Source organism: Lontra canadensis, unplaced genomic scaffold (genome assembly GCF_010015895.1).
Source record: "Lontra canadensis isolate GAN:19392208 unplaced genomic scaffold, GSC_riverotter_1.0 scaffold27, whole genome shotgun sequence".
In the NCBI taxonomy this organism is placed as follows: Eukaryota; Metazoa; Chordata; class Mammalia; order Carnivora; family Mustelidae; genus Lontra; species Lontra canadensis.
In genome coordinates this window covers 6,104,871-6,122,029 of record NW_022631021.1, presented here as the reverse complement: position 1 = coordinate 6,122,029, position 17,159 = coordinate 6,104,871, and the positions used below count along the sequence as shown (strand labels likewise).

General features: G+C 35.0%; 1 protein-coding gene across 9 annotated transcripts in view; it reads left to right on the top strand.

Moving 5' to 3' along the window:
- Positions 1–17,159, top strand: part of FAM135A (family with sequence similarity 135 member A) — a 124,529-nt gene that overhangs the window by 82,835 nt on the left and 24,535 nt on the right. For 4 of the 9 annotated variants that reach the window (XM_032864436.1, XM_032864430.1, XM_032864428.1 and 1 more), the window contains 4 exons: positions 9,094–9,167; positions 10,731–10,885; positions 11,101–13,459; positions 14,968–15,128. In XM_032864436.1, the coding sequence (XP_032720327.1) occupies positions 9,094–9,167; positions 10,731–10,885; positions 11,101–13,459; positions 14,968–15,128 (2,749 nt within the window). The remainder of the gene's footprint in view (positions 1–9,093; positions 9,168–10,730; positions 10,886–11,100; positions 13,460–14,967; positions 15,129–17,159) is intronic. The other 5 variants (XM_032864435.1, XM_032864434.1, XM_032864432.1 and 2 more) reach the window with 3 other exon arrangements.

Below are 17,159 nucleotides of genomic sequence, written 5' to 3'. Positions count from 1 at the left end.
TAAAAAAAAAGAGAGAGAGAGAGAGAGGATTCAAGGAAATAAAATCAGAAGTAAAAAAAGAGAAATGACAACTGATGCCACAGAAATACAAGGGTTATAACAAAACTATGAAAAGTTATATACCAAAAAATTGGACAACCTAGAAGAAATGGGCAAATTCCTATAAACTTAAACAGTCTTCCAAATCTGAATCAGGAAGAAATAGAAAATTTGAACAGGTCCACTGCTAGAAACAACATTGAATCAGTAATCAAAAAATTACCGACAAACCAAAATCTAGGACCAGACCTTCACAGGTGAATTCTACCAAGCATCTAAAGCAGAATTAATGCCCATTCTCAGACCATTCCAGAAAATAAAAGAGCTTCCAGACTCATTCTATGAGGCCAGAATTACCCTGATACTGATATCAAACAAAGACACTACAAAAAAGAAAACTACAGGCCAGTATCCCTGAAGAACACAGGTGTAAAAATCTTCAACAAAATATTAGCAAACCAAATTTAACAATGCATTAACAGTATCACTCACTGCTATCCCTGGGATTTATTGCAGAGATGCAGGGACGGTTCAGTATTCATAAATCAATCAGTGTGATACATCACAAGACAGGATATAGAAATACATACCATATAATCTTAAAAGATGCAGAACAAAGGGGGAAATTGGAGGGGGGAGACAAACCATGAGAAAATGTGGACTCTGAGAAACAAACTGAGGGGTTTGGAGGTGGGAGGTTGGGTGTTATGGAAGGCACGTATTGCATGGAGCACTGGGTGTGGTGCATTAAACAATGATTTCTAGAACACTGAAAAGTAAAACAAACATTTTAAAATGCATTTGACAAAATGTAATACTCATTCATGATAAAAACTCTCAACAAAGGTTTAGAGAGGATGTACTTTAACATAATAAAGGTCATATATGAAAAAACCCACAGCTAACATACTCAGAAGTGAAAAACCAGAGGCTTTTTCCTCTAAGATCAGGAAAAAAACAAGGATGTTAGCTGTCACCACTTTTATTTAACATAGTTCAGGAAGTCCTAGCTACAACTATCAGTCAAGACAAGAACAAGATAAAAGTCATAGAAATTGGTAATGAAGAAGTAAATCCATCACTATTTGCCAGTGATATGATAATATATAAGAAAACTCTAAAGACACCACTAAAATATTAGAAGCAATAAATGAATTCAGAAAAGTTGGAGACAAAATTAATATACAGAAATCTCTTGCATCTCCATATACTAATAACAAAGTAGCAGAAAGAGAAATTAAGAAAACAGTTCCATTTATAATTCAGCACCATTTTTTTAAAAGACTTTCCTAGGGTGCCTGGGTGGCTCAGTGGGTTAAAGCCTCTGCCTTTGGCTCAGGTCATGATCTCAGGGTCCTGGGATCGAGTCCTGCATCTGGCTCTCTGCTCCGTGGGGAGCCTACTTCCTCCTCTCTCTCTCTCTCTCCGCCTGCCTCTCTGCCTACTTGTGATCTCTGTCTGTCAAATAAATAAATAAAATCTTAAAAAAAAAAAAAGACTTTCCTTTATTGAATTCCCTTAGCATCCTTTATTGAATTGCCTTAGCATCTTTATTGAATTGCCTTAGCATCTTTGTTGAAGCAATCAGTTGACTAATGAATTGAATCTATTTCTTGGCCTTCTTTTCTCTTTCATTGATCTCTTATATATCTTTCCATTAATATCCCCCTAACTTGATTGTGTTATTGTAGTAAGTCTTTCAGTCAGGTAATTGTACCTTCTCCAATTTTTTTTTTCTTTTTGAGATTGTTTTGTCTCTTCCAGATCCCTTGTATTTCTATGTAAATTTAGAATCATCTGGTAAGTTTTTATTTTAAAAAGTCTTCCTTGGATTTTAGTTTACATTGCATGATTACATAATCTATAGATCAATGTAGAGAGAATTTTCTCTTTCATCATATGTTGTGGACATGTTATAGTTCCCTATTTAGGTGATATCTTCTTCTGTGATGTCTCTTGGAAGTGTTTTGTAGTTTTCAGTGTCTTAAATTTATTCATAAGTTTCTTATATCATCTGATGCTATTATAAATGGCCTTTTTATTTCATTTTCCAAACAGTTGTTGCTAGGATATAGAAGTGCAATTGATTTTTGCATATTAACTGTATACTCTATGGCCTTGCAAAATTTATTGGATGTCGTATTCCATAGATCTAAATTAAATTAGGTCAGGTTTATTGATGGGTTGTTCAGCCAATATTCTGTATTGTTGTTTCCCCTCTGTTTTAGTACTTAAAAGTAGACCATTATCTTCTGGCTTCCATAGTATATGATGAGAAGTCAGTTGTCATTTATGTTATTTTTCCCCTGCAGTTATTGCAATGATTTTTTCTTTATCTTTGGTTTTCAGCAGTTTGACTCTGATGTGCTTCGTTGTAGTTTTCTTTGAATTTATCTTGCTTGGGATTCATTGAGATTCTTGGATCTGCAGGTTTATTTTTTCTTCCTAATTTTTACAAAAATTTTTAGCCATCATACCTTCAGATATTATTTTTTTCTGCCCCAGTTTTCTCCACTCTTCCTTCTGGTACTCTAATTTCACTTGTATTATATGATTTCATATTCTTTTGGTTTTTTTAATCTGTGCTTTTCAGATTGAATATTTTCATGATTCTAGTTTTCAATTCACTCTTTTCTGTAGAGTCTAATCAGCTCTTAATCTCACCTAGTAAATTTTTCATTTCAAATATATTTTTACTTCTAAGGTTTTTTTTTAGTAGTTCCATTTTTCTGCTGAGGTTCCTTACCTCTACATTCATTACAACCAACTTCTTTCACTCATTGGGCAATTATAATCATGACTTAAAAGTACTTGCCTGGCCTTCTTGTTTATAATTTGGCGTATAAGAGGCTTAGACATAATCACTTCCACCCTAACAACGAGAAAAAAGCTGAACAAACTGAATATCAGCACATCTTCTTAGATCTTTTAGAGAACTGAGGTCACAGGGCAAACTCCTGCCCCCAAAATTGGAGTTAGATAGCCAGTTACAGAGAATCCTATCTGACCAGAGCAGAGACCAACCCACAAGCAGAAATGGCCCCTGGAATCAGTATTGGGGTAGAAAAACTTAAATTACATTTGATGAATTTCTGGTGGTTCAGTATGAACAAGCTTAAAGTGTAACTTCAAGGGGGCTCAGTCCTAGGGGAACTCGACACTTTCATGAGTTTTACCTCCGGGAACTGAATCAGGTTCTCGTGGTGAAGATCAGAGAAAATCCCCTATCCCATGCAGGAGGGTATGGGAGTGAGAGAGGTAGCCGTTTTAAAATACATCCAGAGCATTCTGTCCTTAGAAAGACTTGTCTCAACAGAAACTATCTTTCCAGAGCCCAACTGACCTGGGAATCCAGCTCCAGTCTTCTTTAGCCTTCCACATGGGGGAAGGGAAATATGCAACTTTACCATTCATTATTAGAGAGTTTCAAATTAGAACAATGAGATACCACCACATACCTATAAGAATGGATAAAAGGTGAAACACTGACAACACCAAATGTTAGGGAAGATATAGAGCAACTAGAGCTCTCATTTGTTGCTGGTAGGAATGGAAAATGGTACAACTAGTTCAAAAGACAATTTGGCAGTTTCGTATAAATCTAAACATATTCTTACAGTATAATCCAACTGTAATGCTCTTTGGCATTTACTCAGATGAGTTGAAAACATGTCTGCACAAAAACCTACACACAGTACTTTGGCAGCTTTTTCCATAATTGTCAAAATTTGGAAGGAACCATCATGTCCTTCATCAGGTGAATGGATTAAAAAAATTGTATATCCATACAGTGGAATATTATTCAGCAATAAAAAGAAATGAACAGTCAAACCACAGAAAGTGAAAGAGGAACCTTGAAAGTATATTGCTAAGTGAAAGACCCAATCTAAAGGACAACCTACTATCTGATTCCAACTGTATGACGTTCTGGAAAAGGAAAAACTGCGGAGACATTGAAAAGATCAGTGGTTGCCAGAGGTTCAGGGGGATTTAGAGAAGAACAAATAGGTAGAGCATAAGAGATATTTAGGGACAAGAAACTATTCTCAATGATTTGTGATGATGGACACATACCATTATACATTTGTTAAAGACCATACAGTGTGCACCACCAAGAGTGAATCTTAATGTAAACTATGGATTTTAGTTAATACTAAGTGTCAATATTGGTTCATCAATGCTCTAAAAAAAATAAGTCTATTAATTATTTTTTAAAAAGGAATTATATGCCTGCTAATTCTGACATCTGAGTTATCTTGGGAGTCCATTTCTATAGATTGCTTTTATCTCATGATTGTAAGTTATACTTTCCTGCTTCTTTGCATTTCTAATGCATGTTCTTTGATTCTTGAAACAGTTGTTCAATGCATTTTGTCCAGTTTTATAGTTTTCAGAAAGACAAATCCATTACCAATTCCTCTGTTGTGGTAGAAGTTAAAATAGTGGTTTTCAGCCATGGTTGTACATTAAAATCATCTGAGGAACTTTAAAAATTACTGATGCTGAAAGAGGCCCAGGTATGGGTAATTTTTTTTTTTTTTTAAGTTCTCCAAGTAATTAACAGGGTTAGGCTGTTACCTATGTTGTTCCTAGCATTCTACTAGGAAGAGTGGTAATTGAAATATGGTTTGTCTTCACTGGAGTCAGGTTGCATCTGCCAGTGGAAGGAGCATCATTTTTATATTTGTACTTTAGAACTAAAGGGTTTAGTGGGACCCTAGAATCTAATTTGCAGCAACTAGTCTAGACCTCAAGTCTAGAGGGTCATGGAATTGTTCTTAGCTTTTATTGAGATTTTAAGATCATAAAATGTTACTCTCAACTGTATCAATGCTTTTTATGCTCTAGAAGAGGGAAAGAGTTTGAAATAGATTGCATAGCCATCCTTTCCTACTCAAAGACCTCTTTACAATAGTGAGTTATTTACATAAAACATTATGAAGTTTGCATTTTTACAAAGAGGTACTCATCTATAAAACTTTTTGATCTGGTATTCCTTCAGTATAATATGTATGCATTGTTTATATGTGAACCTTAATATATTAAGCTATATTTTTCTTAATAAAGTAAAACTACTTTCTGAAAACATATTGTTTATTTATAATATTTAATTTGATACTTTTTATTTCCTGTTTTGCAAGGTTTGGGCAGACTTCCAATGTTACTGTAATTATTGATAGAAACACAATGTATTATAGATTTTATATATGTATGTATATATATACTAATATATATATATATAAATATATAAATATGTATATATAGAGAGAGAGAGAACATACCCATTTTTTTCAGGAAATAAGTTTATCCCAAAGTACATTTTGTTATTATCTGATATGTGCTCCTAAAGGATTAACTCTTCCCTTAAATTATTTTTTACCATCTTAAACTTTCCAATGTGCTTCATGGTCCCCTACCATCTGAAATAGAGTATACCAAACCTAATTTAGCCTTTTCAAAATGACTTACCATTATGCATTTTATTTATGTGCTCAAGGGTTTAATACACTGGTATTCCATGCTATTAAAAATGTCTAGAGGGGTGCCTGGGCACAGTTGGTTAAGTGCCTGACTGTTGATTTTGGCTCAGGTTGTGATCTTGTGGATCTTGAGATAAGCCCCTGAGCTGGGCTCTGCACTTAGCAGAGAGTCTTCTTCAGATTCTCTCTCCCTCTTCCCCCCAGCTTTCGTGTTCTCCAAAATAAATAAATAAGTCTTTTTTAAAAATCTAGATATTAGATCCTCCATTAAAGGATTCTAAGTTATATTAATTTTTAATCTATTTGTCTTTTTATGGGAATGTTCTAGGTTTATGTTTTTAAGGTTTATCTAGGTTTATATTTTGTTTCAGTAACAAGTTCTCTACTAATTGCCTAGTGTACTTACATCTACTTATATATATCATGTATATTTTGTAATTCTGCTTTTCCCTTTGTCTCATTTGTTCTTTTAATATGCTGTGTATTGAAAAGTAAATATAGATCATCTTTGTGTATAAAGGGAGCTTTAAAGTATACTACCAAAAGTACAATCTAAGAACTTAAAGAATAATTGTTAAATAAACATTTGTGAGAGGACCATTTTCTTCAAGGCACATAGATAATATATCAGATATTTAGATCCTGTACTGAGGATTTGAGTATAACTTGGATAGACATGTATAAAATATTTTAATAAATGTATTATGAATATAACAACTATGTTAATAAATGTTATAAATTATAAATACTACAGTAAGTACTCTTCTGATTTTATTATATATTATTTTGTCATATTATTATACAAATAATATTTGTAATATATTTTTATAGTATAATAAGTTTGTACTATAATGAATTCTAGTTAGTAATTTAAGCATTTAAGGGTGAACACAGATAAAGGAACATTTAACTCTGTAAAGTGTTGATGAATACCCATTTTGAATGCTCAAGAGGCTTTTTTCAACCTTCTAGCTGTTTGCTAAATTTTGAATAAATAAATAAGTGAATTTTTAAAAATTGAGAGTAAATATACAAAATTTGTTTTACAAACATATATACCAAAGTAGTAATATCTATATTACTCACCCTAAGTTTTAATTTGTAAATTTAATATTTTTTTTTATGTATGCCTTTTGCTCCAAATTAAGTGGTGCTGCCATCAGGTGGCAGTCATACCTTGGTTATGGCCACAAGATACATTTAATAGACTTAAACTCATTACACATTGCTGTAGCACAAAATTATGGCAGGAGAAAAATTAGACAAAGAATTTTGTGTGGGTGCATAGAGGAAAGGAAAGGTTTTCTGTTAACAGGGAGTCTTTATGCAGAAGAGATAAGTGGTTTGAAAAACAAGATTTGGAATTTCTTAAATCTTTATTTGAATCCGATATTAATCACTTGCTAGCTATGTTATCTTGCCCAAGTAATTAACCACTTTGTCCCTGTTTCCTCACTTATTAAATGAAGACCTATCCACTTCATAGGGTTTTCCTACAGCTTAAATAACAATGAAAAGAGGGGCACCTGGGTGGCTCAGTGGGTTGGGCATCTGCCTTTGGTTGTTTCATGATCCTAGGGCTCTGCGACTGAGTCCTGTATTGGGCTCTCTGCTCAGCAGTGAGCCTGCTTCTCCCTCTCCCACTCCCCTAGCTTGTGCGCGCGCTCTCTCTCTCTCTCTCTGCCAAACAAATAAAATCTTAAGAAAGGAAGGAAGGAAGGGAATTCAGAGTCCTATTGGAGTCAGAAAATGCTTCTTAAATAAATAAATAACAATGAAAATAAAGTGCTTATCACAGAGACTGGTAGATAGGATGCTGTCAGGAAATGATAGTTATGGGGTGCCTGGGAGGCTCAGTCGGTTAAGCATCCAAGTCTTGGTTTCAGCTCAGGTCATGATATCAGGGTCTTGCAATTGAACCCCACATCACGTGAGCTCCACACTCCAGGGATTCTTTCCCTCTCCCTCATCATCCGCCTCTGCCCCATCCCCTGTGCATGGTCTCTCTCTCTCAAATGAATTAAATCTTTAAAAACAAAAAAAGAAACGATAATTATGAATCAGTAGGTAAGGAGAGAAGGAAAACCTACTAGTTAGTGTTGCAGGCCCATCTACAACTGCAGGAATCCAGAAGGCTTCAGGCTTCCGTTCTTCATACATTATAGCCCTCAGGGGAAAATATCTCTCAACGATAGAAAGTACAGACACAAATTGCATCCTTCTCATAGATGCCTCATATCATCCTCTCCTTAACTCCCTCACTGACTTGTTCCTCTAAAGACCCAGTTTCATCTGCTTAGGGAAGCAAGTTTATTTAGTAAGTCAGAAATTTAATTGGCCAAATCTTGATGTCAAATAAAACATATCTCCAGTTTTATGTTTAAGACCAAAGAACCTTAATTCATATTCCCTTTTAGAGAAGAATCTTAGATGCAATATAATCTTGGGATGTATTGGGGCACCTGGGTGGCTCAGTGGGTTAAGCCTCTGCCTTCGGCTCAGGTCATGATCTCAGGGTCCTGGGATCGAGCCACGCATCTGGCTCTCTGCTCAGCGGGGAGCCTGCTTCCTCCTCTCTCCCTGCCTGCCTCTCTGCCTACTTGTGATCTCTCTCTGTCAAATAAATAAATAAAATTAAAAAAAAAAAAATCTTGGGATGTATTATAATTTGTCTCTCCTCCCTGCACCTTCCAAGCAAAACATCTTTTCCATGTCCTTACTGTTGCCTCATATTGCTCCAGTAGCTGACAGCCTTTCCTTGAATAATTAAAAATGAAAGGATCACAATACAAATATGATGAAAGAAATATTCAGCTAGACTTGACCAGTACTTATCAAGTACTTGCTTCTGTAGCATACCCAGGTAAATGTTTTGGGGGATAACCAAGATCATCAAAACATAGCTCATACTCTAAAGAACATTATACATTAGGAGTGAAGACAATTCACATATATGGTTATTTTAAGGAAAAATATGAATGTTATATTGGCAATTATAATAGCTTATATTTGTATATACTTACCAGACTACCATAACTGCTGTCACAGATGTTATCCTGTTTATTCTTCATAGTAACCCCAAATGTAGAACAAGTATCAAGTGTAATTTGAAAATGAGTCATCTGAGGCTCATTTTCAAATTTCAGAGGTGAAATGCCCCAGAGTCACAATGCCAGTAGGTTGGTTAGTCAGTTCAGTTGGCATCTACTTGCATACCTGGCACACAGCATGATGTAAGTGCTGGCTGATTCTTACCATTTTTTACCATGTGCTGAGATAGTGTGCTGAACACTGTTCTTTATACTGAGACATAAGGGTCAATGAGACAAACTGAATCCTTGTCTTCAAGGAGGATAAATTGTGGATCCATAATGTAAACCTAAATTTCTCACTTTACATTTTATTGTTTCTTTTATTTCATGAAATACTAAAATACAGTACTTAGGCAACGTTGAGGAGGGAGATTATATAGGGGTGGTTATGCGAGGTCTAATGGAGAGCGGTTTCTTTTCCTACCATCAATTGACCTTTTGATTGTACCATGTTTTTCATATTCCCTTTTGGATTTTTTCAGGTACGCAGATTTTCTGAAGCATTCTTTTGTTTTGAACATCCAAGAGAAGCTGCCATTGCATACCAGGAACTTCAGTAAGTAGAGCAGATCCATAGTTCAAATTATTTCACCTCCTTTTATGTAAGATGCCTATCTCAGAATTTATCACATAGAATATATGAGATTTATAATAGAAGAAATTAGAATTTAAAGTTCAGAAATTCCCTATTTCAACAAATTGGGTTTAATTTTATGAATTACTTCATGGAATACCCATACCTTATAAAGAAGCGTATTGCCCTCTTGTCCACACCCCCCCATATCAGACTTACTAGAACCTTGGTAGTCCCATACATCTCTGGTTCCAGCCTTGTATCTTTATTTTCACAGGTCAGAATCTCTTACATTCATCATTATATATTACAGATTTTCACGAGTGATCTGACTGGCACTGCCTTTTGTTATGTAAATGATTTATAGTAAAATACCCAGAATAGATGCCTTCCTACTGAGTATGTTTAGATCTGGTTTTCTTTGGCTTTAAAGAATGTTTTGAGAATGTTATGCTGAGCAAAAGAAGTTAGACATAAAGAGTAAATATATGATTCTATTTATATGAGGTTCTGGCACAGGCAAAACTATGGTGAATGAAAAAAAGAACAGTGGTTGTCTTTGACTCGGGATGGGAATTTGACTAGAAAGACATGAGAGAACTCTGAGTAGATGGAAATATTTTGTATCATGTATCCATTTGTCTGACTCATAGAGCTAAAATTTATATATTTCAAAGAATGTGAATTTCACCTCAAGAAACTGGAAATAATAGAGTATGGGGCATGGACAGTGAGTACTGGTATAGATAAAGCAAAAAAGCAAAATATTAATTGTTGAAGCTGAGTGATGGGATTTATTACACTATTCTTTTAATTTGTTTGAAATTTTCCATAAGAAAAGTTGTTGTTTTTTTTTTTTTAAAGTATTATGCATTAGGGGTGCCTGGGTGGCTCAGTCATTAAGCGTCTGCATTCTGCTCACATCATAATCCCAGGGACTGAGCCCTGCATTGGGCTCCCCGGTTGGTGGGAAGCCTGCTTCTCCCTCTCCCACTCCCCCCTGCTTTTGTTCCCTCTCTGGCTGTGTCTCTCGCTGTCAAATAAATAAATAAAATCTTAAAAAAAAAAGTACGCATTAGAAAGTTATCTACCTTTTTTAAATAGCTGTTAATGGTATTCACTAATATACGTTAAGTACACCAGTAGCAATGGAATGTATTTTTTCCAATAGTATCATCAGTCATTAGTAGGCATTTGGAGCTTTTGACATTTCTCTTATATGCTATTCCCAGCGAATTAGTAAATTCAGACATTAAGCACAAATAACTCATTTTGAAATAACATTAAAAAGTATAGGAGAATATAATAGAAATTTGTTTATCAACAAACCATAATTTTATAAGTCAACTATTTATTGTCAGCAAACCATAATTTTCATTGTGCCTGTTTTTATCTCTGACCAAAGAGCTCTTTCCTAAGGAGGTTATATCTTGAGGACTGCAAGAGGATAGGAATGGTCAGGGAAAGAAGAAGAGAGGGTGGAGTCTATAAAGTAGAATTCAGCATAATTTTTTAAAATTATAGTCTGACATAAATATTTTTCAGTGCTCAGAGTCATCTGCAGATGTGCACCGCCATCAAAAATACTTCCTTCTGCAGTTCTCTCCCACCTCTGCCTATTGAATGTAGTGAATTAGATGGAGATCTCCATTCATTACCTATTATCTTTGAAGATAGGTATTTAGATTCAGTTATTGAAGGTAAGTATAATCTAAAATATGTAAGTAGTTTGTGTCATTTGCTGTATATTCTTCCTAATATATATAAAACTGTTCCCTAATGTGGGGCCATTTTTCCCCTCCAATTTTATTTATCTTTGAGGATATTAGAAGGTTGTAGTCAGTAAATGTAGTCTTAATCATTTGAGTTCTCACACCTTGTTTTAAACCTGAATCTTTTTTTCTTTGGATAAAAGACTTAGATGCACCCTGGATGGGAATACAGAATCTTCAGAGATCAGAGTCCAATAGAATGGATAAATATGAGACTGAAGAAAGCTCTATAGCGGGACTTTCTAGCCCAGAGTTGAAAGTCAGACCTGCTGGTGCCTCCAATTTTTGGTATGCAGAAGGTGAAAAGCAGCTAACAAAATCTCTAAAAGGAAAGAATGAAGAATCAAATAAATCCAAGGTTAAGGTTACTAAGCTCATGAAAACAATGAAACCTGAAAACACCAAAAAAATTATAAAACAGAACTCTAAGGATTCTGTGGTTTTAGTAGGCTACAAGTGTTTGAAAAATACAGCATCAAATGATCTCTTTAAATGCTTTGAAGGCAATCCTTCACATAGTCAGAAGGAAGGTCTGGATCCCACAATATGTGGATATAATTTTGACCTAAAGACCTACGTCAGACAGACAAGCCAAAAGGAAGCTAGCTTTTTGCCAACAAATACAGAGAGAACTGAACAAAAGTCTCCAGATATTGAAAATATGCAACCAGACCTGTTTGATCCTTTGAACTCTGGCAGCCTAAATCTTTGTGCAAATTTGTCCATTTCAGGTAAACTTGATATCTCCCAGGATGATAGTGAAATTTCACAAGTGGAACACAATGTGGCATCCAGAAGTTCATCAGACGATTGCCCTGATCATCAAACAACCCCATCTTCAGGAGCTAGAACAATTGAAGTAAAGCCCTGTGATAAGGATCCTTTCAGTGGAGAGAAAATAACTGTTAAAATAGGATCTTGGACAGAACTTCGACCAGATGAACTATTTGTGGATAATTTACAACTCCCCAACTTTGAGTCCTTAGAATCTAATGGTAAATCTAAATCTATAGAAATAACACTTGAAAAGGAAGTTTTGCAGGAAGCAAAGTGCTGTTCTATTGGAGACTCATTAGCTAAGTTAAGAAGTAACCAACCTGCTTCTGCAAAAGAATATCATGTTTTAGTAAGTGGAGATACAATTAAGTTACCAGATATTAATGCCACGTATGCCTCATCTAGATTTTCAGATTCAGGTGTTGAAAGTGAACCAAGTTCTTTTGCAACACATCCAAACCCTGATGTAGTATTTGAAACTGTGCAAGGACAAGGTCCTTACAATAATGAACGATTATTTCCTCAGCTTTTGATGAAACCTGATTGTAATGTAAAATTTTCATTAGGAAGTCATTGTACTGAGAGTACAAGTGCTTTAAGTGAAATACAGTCATCTTTGACATCCATAAACTCTCTGCCTTCTGATGATGAACTGTCACCTGATGAAAATTCTAAGAAATCTGTTGTGCCTGAGTGCCACCTAAGTGATAGCAAAACTGTGTTAAATCTAGGACCAGTTGACTTGCCAAAATGTGACACTAGTAAAAAATCAAGTATTATTTTGCAACAACAGAGTGTCGTATTTTCAGGGCATTTGGACAATGAAACTATAGCAATACATTCCTTAAATTCAAGCACTAAAGACCCTTTGCAATTTGTTTTTTCAGATGAGCATACTTCCTGTGATGTGAAAAGTAGTTGCAGCTCCAAACCTAACTTGGACACTATGTGTAAAGACTCCCAGAGTCCTGATAAATCTAGTAACTCTTCAGGGACAGCAATTACATTAAATTCAACACTGGTTTGTTTAGGTGCCCCTTGTGCTGTTTCAGGTTCTGTTTCTACTAATACAGAAGTTAGAGAAGAGGAAACTGTGAAAACAAAAAATGGTGATACCTTAAATCTCAAAGAAATAAATTCAGAAGCCCAAACAGTTAAAAATGAAACTCACCTGGGTACAGATGATCCTCTTTCAGCCAGTCCTGATATGGTAAAGCAAGGGCTTGTGGAAAATTATTTTGGCTCTCACAGCAGTACGGAGATTTCTGACATATGTGCAATTAGCTATAGCAACTCAGTTAGCCCTCAGAAGAAAATTTCTGAAAAAGAAATTAGTAATCTTCTTCAGGAACAGGGTAAAGAGGATGAGGAGGAAGAGCAGGATCAACAAATGGTTCAAAATGGGTATTATGAAGAAGCAGATGATTCAGCTTTGGATGAAAAAGTAAATGCTCACTATAGAAACAGAGATGCACTAGAAGAAGAAAGATTTATAAATTCTGAAAAAATAAACAGTGACTACCTGAAAGATGGTGTAAATATGCCCGCTGTCTGTACTTCTGGTTGTTTGTCCTTCCCATCTGCACCACGAGAATCTCCTTGTAGTGTTAAGTGTTCTTCTAAAAGTAAATTTGATGCCATTACGAAACAGCCATGCAGGACTTCTAACAACTTCACTTCATCAGTTTCCTGGTATGAGAATTCACCAAAGCCTCAAATTCAAGCGTAAGTAATGGAGCACCATAGCATGTGCTACCAAATGTATGTATAGAAAATCTGTGTATCTGTATCTATGTTTCTGATAACATATCTATTTCATGTTTTCTGGTTTCTGTAATACAAAAAGTGCTTCTTTGAGTACTTTTCTAAAAATGGAGAAATGAATTCAGTGTGCTCTTTGACAGACCTGTAGTTCTTCATCTGATTGTCTTGTTCTATAAGCTAGACATTTTGATACAAATTTTCCATCGGTGGTTATGTTAGATGTATGGAATAACTGGGGTTAAAACTCTTATTTTCATCAGTACCTCATTTCTCCACCATTAACTCTCAGACGGGTTAGGTTCTACAAGTGCATGAGGCAATATTAGATAATGAATAATAAGTTAGTAGAAACTTGCTCTACCTACCAGACCCAGGTTATCTCAGCTAAATCCGTGGTTTCCTGGCTTGATATTTCATGGACTAGTTAAATACTCAGAAAAATTTTGAGGATGGTAGATGTTTATTAGCATGGCACCGGTTCTCAAAGTATTCTACTACCTTATTCCAGTTGGAATTATAATCCCTGGAGTGAAAGATCTAGGCATGTCTATAATAGATTTTCCAAGTTCCTAGATTATTCTGATTTCTATATATAACTAAGATCTCATAGTGCCCACTGCTGGTGAAACCGATGAGGTGATTATGGCCTATTAAAGTACTGTAATAGGCTACAAGACTGAAGGTTATACCACCTGCTGGCTACCTCAAACTTTTCTGAGTTATTGATAAAAACAATTCATGTCTTCATCCAGAGTACCCTACTCCGTTTAGTAGAATTCATCGGCTTCCTTGAGTTTTACTTTTATCAGTTCAAATGATACAGTGTTAAAATTGTTAATAATTTTTGATATTTGCAACCCCAAGTTGCTTAGACTTGTTACTCATTCAGAATGAGTGTAGCCACCAATTATATTTAGTCATATCCCCATCCTGGTTCTGTTCCTTTCTATTGGTATTTCTAGAGGAAAAATAGAAATAACTTAATCTACTAAGAACCATAACTACCATTCTCAGTGTTACACTTTAGGTAGACTAACTCCTTACTTTCCATTTATGTAAGATTAAAAAGCAGCAAACAGGCTCAGGTTTGCTGAATAAGCATCAGATTGTCATCCTTCCAGTACTTCTCCCAGCTTTTCTATATAATATAAAACTTTATAGGAAGTGTAGCCTCACTCCTAGTATTTTCTTAGTTGATTTCAAGTTTAAAACACTATTTCAAATTATTTCAGATTTGAAGTATTGATTGTATTTGATCAGAGTATATACTAACAGTAGCAAAGAAAATTACACTCTGGTTTCTAAATTATTTAAGTGGTGTCACATATTTTCATTATTTTAAAACCAAATAATTTAAAACCAAAGATTACCTCTTCTGCAGTTCCCTAAATTCAGCGTGTTGTCTTTTTCATTCTAAAAACTGAATATAAAACTTAGTAAAGAGTATCTCTTATAATATTTTGCTTCAGCTTCCTCCAGGCGAAAGAAGAATTGAAGCAACTTCAACTCCCTGGGTTCATGTACAGTGATGTCCCTCTGCTGGCATCCTCAATCCCTTATTTTAGCATGGAAGAAGAGGATGGCTCTGAAGATGGAGTGCATCTCATTGTCTGTGTACATGGTTTAGATGGTATGTCCTGTCTGTGGATAAAACCCATGGCAACTCAATATATTTTCTTTTCATCTAGTTTAACTTAATCTTTGACTGAAAATATTTTAAATTGATTAAATCTTAAATACGTTCTAAAACAAAATATGCTTAACTTTGCTAAGTATAATGTTATATTTCCTTTTAAGTAAATTTTCCTTGGAACTGACATCCATCCATATACTAGCATTTTATTTCTTTTAACTTTGGGTTTTTCTGTCTTCTGTTGTTGGTTTTCTCAGTAGTCACCTCATGGCAATCATTTTGTCTCCCTCTGATAGTCAGCCTGGTGCCCTTTTAGACTGATGCTTTAAACCTTATGAGCTAGAGAAATCAGTACTAAGAATTGAAGCTTTACTAATTTATTAGGGTATAATTTAAATCCTGAATACCAGGCTGTAGTGCTCTAGTTTTGTGGCAGCTCTTTTGGTTATTCAACAGACTGTTTTTTCTAGATTAGGAACTATGCTAGAAAATGCCAAATACCTCTAGACTAGCATACTATTACTACATTATGATATAATTCTGTAAGAAGAAATTGAAGAAAGATTTTTGTGGACATAAAAATACTAAACACAGATCTAAGCTAGTAAATTGTTATGAAATTGAAGATTTTTAAAATTTTTTAAAAGATTTTATTTATTTATTTGAGAGAGAGAGATAGTGAGAGAAAGTATGAGCAGGGAAGAGGAGAAGAAGGTTCCCTGTAAGCAGGGAGGCTGACGCAGGGCCTGATCCCAGCACCCAGGGATCATGACCTGGGCCAAAGGCAGAAACTTAACTGACTGAGCCACTTCAGGCACCCCTGAAGATTTTTCTTTAACAAAAGAACTTGACTCTCCAAAAACAAATGGGTTTTAGAAGGGAGGAGGGTGGGGGGGTTGGGTGAGCCTGGTGATTGGTATTAAGGATGGCACGTATTGCATGGAGCACTGGGTGTTAAACGCGAACAATGAATCATGGAAGGCTACATCAAAAACTAATTATGTGCTGTATGGTCACTAACATAACACCCACCCACACACACACACAAAGAAGAAGAAGAACTTGACTCTTAAGAAATAAAATTATCTCAGGGTGCCTGGGTGCCTCAGTTAGTTAAGCATCTCAACTTAACTTCATAGGTCATAATCCCAGGACCCTGGGATTGGCCCATATTGGGCTCCCTGCTCAGCGGGGAGCCCTCTTCTCTTTCTCCCCGCTGCTTGTGCGCTCTCTTTCGCTCTCTCAAATAAATAAAATCTTTAAAAAATAAAAGAAATAAAATGTCTCCAATACTAACCTCTTCCCCTGCAAGTAATGAAATTTTCAAAGGATTATCACCCAAGAAAGACTTCTTGGCCCAGTAGAATCTCTGGCACGTTCTTCTTTGAAATTTTTAAGAAATATGTTACTTATTGTTATATAATTTGTTATAGAAATTGTTCCAGAGTAATAGGAAAAATTATGGAATGCAGCTCATTTTATTCTTTGAAGTTAACCTAACTTTGTTACTAAATCTGGAAAAGATATCACACCCACATCCCAAAGAATAGCTGTCCAATCTGACATAAATACAATTAATAATACTCTAGCAATATTGCAGAAACAAGTAAACAGATAAGTAAATAAAAAAAATTTTAATGGTCTCCAAAAACCTTTAGCAAGTTGAATCAATGTATTAAGTCACTATAACAACTAAGATTTAGTTCCCAGAATGCAAAGGTAAATAGATGTGAGGAAATTTATTAATAAAATATACCTACATCAACAAATCAAGTAAGAAACTATTGATAAAATTTGGTGTCCATTCCTGATTTTTATAATTAAGCACCAAACTAAGTTTTAAATAGCATTTATTAATGTGATTTATTCAATGTGATTATTAATGTGATTTATTAATGTGATTAAGCATATACATTCTCAGCCAGTGGAAAATATATTTTTGTATTTATATATATTATAAGGGTAAAGTAGGAACTCAGCAATTGATAACATGTTTACATTCCTAATGAATCCCAAAGGAATTAACCA